The sequence below is a fragment of the Leptonychotes weddellii genome, chromosome 6, assembly GCF_054177405.1.
Source record: "Leptonychotes weddellii isolate Sample4059 chromosome 6, ASM5417740v2, whole genome shotgun sequence".
Taxonomy (NCBI): Eukaryota; Metazoa; Chordata; class Mammalia; order Carnivora; family Phocidae; genus Leptonychotes; species Leptonychotes weddellii.
Genome location: NC_138374.1, coordinates 69564016 through 69572781, shown reverse-complemented (window position 1 = coordinate 69572781; position 8766 = coordinate 69564016). Strand labels below are relative to the sequence as shown.

At 47.1% G+C, this 8766-nt stretch overlaps 1 protein-coding gene across 1 annotated transcript in view; it reads right to left on the bottom strand.

The window, feature by feature from the left end:
* Window positions 1-8766, bottom strand: part of LIPA (lipase A, lysosomal acid type) — a 30026-nt gene that overhangs the window by 1962 nt on the left and 19298 nt on the right. Inside the window, exons 4-8 of the mRNA XM_081824341.1 lie at window positions 8574-8764; window positions 7351-7460; window positions 5687-5823; window positions 1935-2081; window positions 849-920 (exon numbers count right to left, since the gene is read on the bottom strand). Of these exons, the coding sequence (XP_081680467.1) occupies window positions 849-920; window positions 1935-2081; window positions 5687-5823; window positions 7351-7460; window positions 8574-8764 (657 nt within the window). The remainder of the gene's footprint in view (window positions 1-848; window positions 921-1934; window positions 2082-5686; window positions 5824-7350; window positions 7461-8573; window positions 8765-8766) is intronic.

Below are 8766 nucleotides of genomic sequence, written 5' to 3'. Positions count from 1 at the left end.
AAAAAAAAAAGTTAGGAAGGAAATTCCTACAAAAATATGTCCTGAGGTGGAAATAAGTCCCTGATATACTGTTAGGTGGGGAAAAAGCAAGTTATAAAAGAATAAGTAGAAGAAAATAATTTAATTAATCTATTTCTACAACTATTATTTCTATCTTCGTCTTTAGCCAGTTCTTTCTGAAATGATCTGCAGCAAGAGGTAGAAGGTAGAATGCAGAGACACTTCATATCTCTGGGTACACATTTTCTGTCTCTGCGTCTGATTGCCGAGTCTTGTTTCTTAATCGTGAAGAGAATTTTCATTCTCTTTTTCCTATACGTGATTTCTAAATTTCCTAGAATGAACATGCATTGCTTTTGTGGTAATGTGATAAAACAATCAAAACTGCATTTTAAAAGTGAGTGGCCCCATTTACGCCCATGACTGGTTTCGCTCTGGCGTATTCACCAATGGTTTCAGTCCACCGTGCTCATGGGTTCGTGACAACATCGCAGCCCCCCTCTCAAAGCTGCTCCCAAATCTTGCTTTGTGAAGCAACTCCGAAATAAAATAAATCTAGGACTCAGTGAAAAACTGACAGAGGGGAGGGGTGAGGCGGGGCGGGACGGGGAGGGGCGGGGAAGTCAAGCCCAACAGGGGTTGGATGAACTCGCCCGGGATACAAGGGCACAATAACAGGAACCCAGGACTCTGGGGCAGGAAACCAGCTCCCATGTGCAAGCAGCCTGGCTCTGTGCGGGACCGGAAGGGCTTGGGAAGGGCTCGCAGAGAAGTGCTTCATGGGGGACACAGAACTCTCTCTAAGGCTGACTTTACACAAGCCCCGGCCGCACCCCGGGGATGCCTACCTGGCCCCAGTGCAGAATGTTTTGCACAGAAGTTCCGGCAGGAGAATGTGCCACATAGACGGGCACTCTGGACTGCAAAAGAAACATGGTGAAAGAGAGTGGACACAGCATGATAAACATCGTTTGCGCTTCAGAGCCACAATCTCATATACAGGAGATTAAGAGCAAGGAAAAAAGTTCTAGTTCTGTGATGACAAATACGTCCTGTAAGAATACGTACAACCACACACGCACAGAATACATACGAAGGAAGCAGAGCAACGTGGTAGCTAACTGTAGGGCTCTGTGGGTTGAGCTTACTGGTCGTTTTGATTTTCTTCTTCAAGCTTTTCTGAATTTCCAACATTTCATATAATAATCAGACCTTGTTTTTATCATCGGAAACAAGAAAAATTAATACTACTGTAAAAAAAAAATTCCCTAGAGCCTTCATTCTAGAATTTTAAGGCCTGTTTTCAAAACGCAACATTACAAACAACAAATACATTTAGAAATACCAGCCAGGGGCACCTGGGTGGCTCAGGCAGTTAAGTGTCTGCCTTCAGCTCAGGTCATGATCCCGGGGTCCTGGGATCGAGCCCCGCATCGGGCTCCCTGCTCAGCGGGGACTCTGCTTCTCCCTCTCCCTCTGCCCCTCCCCCTCGCTTGTGCTCCGTCTCTCACTCTCTCTCAAAATAAATAAAATTTTCTTTAAAAAAAAGCATTAGAAACACCGGCATATTGCTGGTCGAGGGTCTACATTTTGTAAAATAAGTAAATACATGCGTACACACACACACACACAAATTTAAATACACTTATAGTAATCTCTTAAAAGAAACAGATCAGGGAATGAATGTAAATACCAGGACTTAAATTATGACAAGTGCCCTCATTCAGTAGGAAGTTGCTAACAGCAGGCCTGAGGAGCGCTGCACACAGCATCCCAGGCACCTGCCAAAGCTACTTCCGTGCCTCTTCAACGAGAGACCCGTGAGCACTCTGAGGGCGTCGTCCCCACTTCTCTCACACCCTCCAGCACAAACACGCATCTTCACAGAGAAAACAAACTCATGGACAGTAAACACTGGCCGTAAACACACATACCATGTTTAAGTTTCTCTCGTTAAATCCGCAGAGAAGAAAAAAGGCATTTCCACAGAGCTCCTTCAGAATGACATGACTGCAAACATGTACACTCAGCCACTTCAAAACTGTACTCTGGGGAAAAAATTCTTTGACCCCAAACATGTCCTATAAAATAAAAGGGAACCCAAGAACATCTCAGCATTTCATTCTGGCAGACAAGCCTCCCTGACCCACCTCAGAAGCAGAGACACACGCCGAGTGTCTCCACATGTGACCCCAGAAAAGAAATGGCAACCAGCGGATGGTCGCACCAGGACACGCATATGATATGTCTACTAAGGCCAAAGCAGATGTTAGGGAGGTGTATTTAAAGTCTCCCGTGAAGAGAAGAGGCAGAAAATCAAATCAGTTCACAGCAGACTCTTCACCACGGGAAGGAGCATTAGTGATCACTGATCCCAGGGCCATCCCCAAAGAGTGTCGTGGGCGGGTGTGCTCATAGTGACTCCCAAGAGAGAGTCAAAGCCAAGACCGGTCAACAGCGTGTCTGCGTAGGACCCATACACCCAATCCAATTCTACTGGCCAGGGAGCCGATTCCGGCCCCCCACCTGTTGTCTTTTCCTTTTAACACTTTTTTCTTGCGCTAAAGCATGCGTAGCACAGAATTGACCGTTTCGGCCATTTTTAAGTGTTCAGGGGCGTTAGGACACTCACATTATTGTGCAACTAGCACACTACCCATCTCCAGAGCTCTTCTAACACCTCAAGCTGAAACCCTGTTCCCACTAAACAAGCACTCCTCATGCCTCCCCCCACCGGCACTGCCTAGTCTTATAAATAAAGTTTTATTGACACATACACAGGCACACTCCTTCGTCTCCGCTTTGTCTCCGGCTGTCTTTGCACTACAGTGGCAGAGTGCTCAGGTTCCAACAGAGACTGGAGGAGCCACAAAGCCAATAGTATTTACTATATGGACCTTTAGAGAAAAAGTCTGCTGCCTCCTGGTGAACGGAAGCCCTGACCAATGGCCCCTGAACTTGTCGGGGCAATCGCTATGCCCACAAAGGTCTTTGTGTACTGGTGCAATGGGAAACAGGAGAAAGATCTTCCATGTATTGAACCCAAATGCATCCCCCTATAAGTTACACTTCTGCTGATGCCTACCCCGTGGAGGGACGAGCAGGAGTGAAAAATTCAAATGCCTCCCAAGGCAGTGTCCCCCCACCCCAGGGAAAAAAAAAGGGGGGGTGGTATGTTGAGGTCCTAATTCCCAGCAGCTCAGCATGTGACCTCATCTGGAGACAGGGTCTTTACAGAGGCCAGCAAGGGAAGATGCGGTGATCGGGGTGGGCCCCAATGCAGTAGGGCTGGGGTCCTTATAGAAAGGAGAAATCTGGGCAGAGACAGACACACACCCGGGGCACACACATATGTGGACATGAAGGCAGAAACAGGAGTGATGCTCTTACAAGCCAAGGAATGCCAAGCAGGGCACCAGAAGCCAGACGGAGGTTTCGAGAGTGTTAAAAGCCCCAGTGAACTGTAAATCGTATGCCCAGCCTAAGGGTGCAGCTGCTTTGTGATACACAGCGCCCTTTTCTCCCCCACCAACCCCCGGCCAAAAAATAATCAATTATCAAGATTTCAGCATTAGATATGCTTTTCAAAGGGTGTGGCTAATTTGAAGTTTTAACACCGTATGGGCCATATTCAGCACATCTTTGGGCAAATTCCGTCCACGTACACACAGCCTGTGACCTCTGTCAAGTCTGTCGACTACAAGACAGCCAACCAATATCTAACGACAGATACTGGGTCTCCCTGAATGTGCCCCTTTGCCTGACTAATCACATGACAAGTAGCTGGGGAGAATCGAGAAACATCGCATGCAGAGAAGGTCATACTGCAGGAAAAGGCATCAGTATTTAAAACTCCTGGCTTTGAGTCTACGTAACAGTCACGTGTGATAAATGCAGAGATTTTGGAGGTTCTCTCCTAAAAACAAGAGGCTAGCGCATCACCGACCTAGAGGGCAATAAGCCAGGCTTTCCTTTGGACTGACCAGGGGTGTGAAGTTGACCTTGAGCTTCAGAGCTGCTACCTGAATGCCACCGCGGCACACTCCCCGGTGAATTCTGTCCAAGCAGGACCGCACGTACAGAAAAAGAAAGATCCGCCTTACACACTTACAGGTCCGCTCAGATCAATCTTGAGGTCTTTCTAATTCATGTCTTTGTATTCTGAGAGTTAGGGCGCTAAGCTTCTGTGGGGGCAACACAGATTTCCCAGAGCAGCTAATTCAAAGGTTTTATGAACATTTATTTTTTCGCTCTCCCAGGATATCAGAAAACACCACTGTCAGGAACAGTGACTCCCAAAGACCAGTCTGTTTCGTCTACACTAGGATCCGGTGGGGTGCTCTGTGAAAACGCAGATCCTGGGCCCCTCTCCAGATTTCACGAGCCACCGTCTCCAAGGTGGGGAGTGGGGGGGGGATCTGTATCTTTACAGAGCTACTAGATCACACTCTCCAAGAATTAAATAAATCAGAAACCCTCCTATGACAAAGCCATTGCCGTTCTTCGGAAAGAAGGGCACAGGGAGGCGGCAATGGCAAATGAGCAACCACCTAGGAGTCTGGTTAAGGAAGCTGGAGTTCCTGATAATGGAGTACTTCCTACAGGGCCGTTTAGAACATGATGTTGTTTTGTGCAGTAACATGATAGCTCTCCAAGCGTGAAACACGGAATCTGCAGAACATACACAGTTGGCTACCGTCTTCATTAAAACAAAACACTACATTTCTCTCGGGATCTGGGTACATATTTAAATTCACATGCAAGGTCTATAGGAAAAGACCCACCCTGAGCACTGTGTTCAACTCTGAGGAGTGAGAGTGGCCTCGGTAATGGAGGGGGACTTTATGTGCAATTTCTGAATGGTTTATAATGAAAACTGAAACATCTATGACCCGGGGCATTAAAGATAAATTTGGTTAGAGGGGGCCACATCTTATCTGTGTGTCTGGTCACTGGTGCAGAGACTCCATCTCAGGCGAGGGTCGGATACCGAGATCAGAGTACAGTCTGTATTCCCCGTGAACATCTCTTAAATGGCCGATATGTTATACCTGACTTTAAGTATATGCTCCTGTGTGGGATTTCATGTATGTGTATAAAAGTATCACACATGAAACCCACAGAGTGTGTGTGCATGATGGACCTCTGGCCTCAGCTGGCTCTCAACTCGTCCTCCTGAAAACTGCTTCCTCCTCAAACAGGGCTTGGGGGTCACACCGTTCTAGGGTTGTGTTAGGGGCCACGTTATGAAATGTAATAGGAACAGTGTCTTTCGATGGCCCTCAGCGTGGCCAGGGTGGGGCTGTGGGAACAGCACGCTTCCCCTCTCCCATCTCCTGCCTGATCCCACATACCCACGGGCTCACCATGCACGATAAAGGGCAACTCCAGGAGTTTACCTTCTCCCGGACTCCCTTGAGCTCCCTTTGTGTGGTGGGTGGAGAGCGCTGATAAGTTAACCAGGAGAACATGGTGCTCTCCTGTAGAGTTAGTGATACACCTTACTCCCCAGAACCTGAAAGTAGGGGTGAAGGGGGAAAGAAACACGATGGGGAGAAGCTGCCCCACTGTTCCATCGACAGCGAAATACAGAGGAGGAAGGCACCGATTCTCGCTCTAAAGGCCAATTCTTCAGGTCTGAAAAGGAAGTCTGTGGGGCAAGAGGGGGTGGGGGGAGCCCAAGTACCTTCAAGAGAAATTCTGGAAGTCCTCCTAATTTACAGAGAGGGCTAGTAGAGAACGAAACTGAAGCCACAGGAGCCAGGGCAAAAAACATTTTAACCTTTTTGGCCAGCTCGGGAATCCGTGAAAATGCTATAAAACCTGTGGGAACAAAAGGAAGACAGGAATTCCATCTTGTAGGACTTTTCTCTGGAAAGGCAAAGGTGGGCGTGCATGACGCCCTCTAGTGGCAGCCTGAGAACCATGCAAGCAACGTCACCGCCGCCAAGAGGCCGAACACTCACATGGGGGCCTCTGAACTCGGTGCACACGGAGTTTGATTAAACTAGTAAATCAAGTACTTGTTAAGTGCTTGACTCAGTCTTCAACCTACATATGCACTGGAAGAGAGCCAGAATATGTCCCTGCTCCCTTAGTCATGTAAGCCGAGCAAAAGAAAGACTCCCTAGCAGGGCACCCCACCACCGAGCCCCAGGAACAATTTACAGAGGCGTTCTGATCAGCCGCCAATGACTCAGAAGGAACCTACACATTTAGAATGTTCTAGCTCTAAAATATCTTCCAGCTTCCTCTTGGGTCACTCCTTGCCTTGAACTTGGCCCCAGAGTGTCACTTTAGAAGGCAACTGAGGCAAGGGTCACAAGTAGAGAAGTCATGGGAGAAGGATTATAAAATGAAGAAAAATGCTTAACTCGACTCTTAAGGAAGGTACACGCATCCGTGTTGCCTTCTGTCTGTAGCCTCTCAAACTGGCTACGAGTGTGTTCGGAGCAGTGAGGGTGAGGACATTTAATCAAACACGTCAAGACTCTTAAGAGCAGCCCTACCTTTCACTGACTGATTCTGCTCCTTAGGAATGCATTCTAAGGAGACTGTGTGATAGAAACACAGAATCTAATCTTAGTGTACACTAAGAGAAGGAATTAAATAAAGTATGGGACAGGGCCCTAGGCCCTAATCAGAGGAACTCTTATTTGCTAGAATTACAGGCAATTTTTATTTTCTTTAAACTTTGCCAAAAAAAATTTCTTAAGTAGGCCCCACATCCAGCATGGAGCCCAACACGGGGCTTGAACTTACGACCCTGAGATCAAGACCTGAGCTGAGCTGGATGCCTAACCGACTGAGCCACCCAGGTGCCCCGAAATTTTTTTGTTTTTGTATACAATGAACACACCTTCCTTTTATAAGCAGCATAAATAAAAAAATGCATATGACTTTCTGAAACTATTTTAGAGATGAAGCATAACATGGCATGTTTGTAGTTAGTTTTATTCCACGTAAGAGTCGGTGTACTTTCTTATTTTCTGTTTAAAAGTCTCTGCACTTAGAACGCCCTTGTTTTCTATCCTCTCATATCTCCATACTGCTAAACCAGGAAACTACGTGCTAGACTGTGGCTGCCATCAATTCCTTCCATGTCAAGAGAACCATACACCATGTCTAGCCATTGATACGAAAGTCTGAATTTCCGGAGAACGTTGTGAACTATTACTCCGGATTCCCTGCCCTTCCCCTCTTCATTGTTTCTGCTTGGCATTAAAACAAAAAACAAACACATACCTCTATTCAAACTAACGTTATTTTTTTTGTATTTCACTTCTCAGAACAAACGCAAACTCTGTACCAAGACACTCTACCAAGCTCCGGTCTTCATCACATACGTACCTATCGTAGTGCCTTGAGAGTGACCCACATAATACACTTGTTCTTGGCCAGTTTTATTCAGAATGAAGTTAATCGAAGCTGGAAGGTCATAATTTGCCATTTCATCATAACTGGAATCCAAAAAAGGAACGTTTTCGTTAAGACATCACATGCAAACACAACCCCACGCCAACACAACCCCCCGCAAACAGTAAGGACACAGTGGGATGAGCGCCCATCAGCTGAGCCCAGCGGGGTAAAGCAGCACTGAGCGCAGAAGACATTAACAGGACTGTGCGGGCCCCTCACCACTGTCCTCCTCTTTCATACAATAAACTAGTTTTACCCATTCTTGAACTTTTCCATACGTGGCGATCAAACAGTCTGTATGTTTGCGTCTCTGGCTACATCCATGCTGTTGCGTAGTCGCTAGCCGTTCGTTGTGTAAATACACAGCACTCCATCTGTCCATTCATTGCTGATGGGCATTTGGTAGTTTCGGACTTTTCACTATTACAAATGGCGTGACAACATATATATCCTCACACGTGCCTTTGGGAAAAGCTCCCATTCTTGCATCTCCTGTCCTTAGGTAAGCTGTGGTTTTACAAATGGGAAACAAGCCCGAAGGAGTCTACGGCTCTGACCTTCTCTAATACCAGGTACCAAGACACCGCCCTGGACCCGTGCATGGGTGCTGTTTGCCATTAGGAGATGCATGAGCAGACCATTACCTGGCGTGCAACACACCAGGATCTCTCCCTGTATCCTCTCCTCTGATTCTCCCGACGACCTCATGAGATAGGTATTTGTTAGCCCCATTTTACAAAAAAGAATACTGACACACAGAGGGCTTATGCGACAAGCACGATGTCATGCAGTGAGCCAGGCAGAGCCAGAAGTAACAGAGGGGAGAAGACAATTTCTGGAAATAGAGAACAGTGCATGTTGATGGAGGAAGGAAGAAGGTTCTAAGACACGCTTAACCCAGCAGTTCCCACATGGCCAGGAATGCCAAAATAACTAAAAACCCATAAATGAATCTAATTCTTAATATGCAATTATTTGCTTGTAATTTACCCGACTGCGATTTACTAGATTCCTCACCAGGTTTAAAGCCTGCCACGAGCCATCAGTTTCCCCTCTCCTACAATCCCAAGTTGCCCATCGGATCTGCCTCCCCGGATGTGTCTGCGTTAAGGGTGCGAAGGAAACAGCCCCGGTCACGATCAATTCCAACGTACCTGAAGGTCCAGAATTCATTCTGGGAAACTGAAAGAGTCTTGTGTTTCCGAGACCAGGTGTTCCCCCTGCTGTTGCCCAGCCACACGTCGAAACCGGCGTCTGCCAGGATGAAGCCCAGGCTGCTGTTGGGCAGGTTTGTGACCCAGTTACTAGAATCTGCCAGCAGGCCATGCTGCAGGAACACCACTGGCT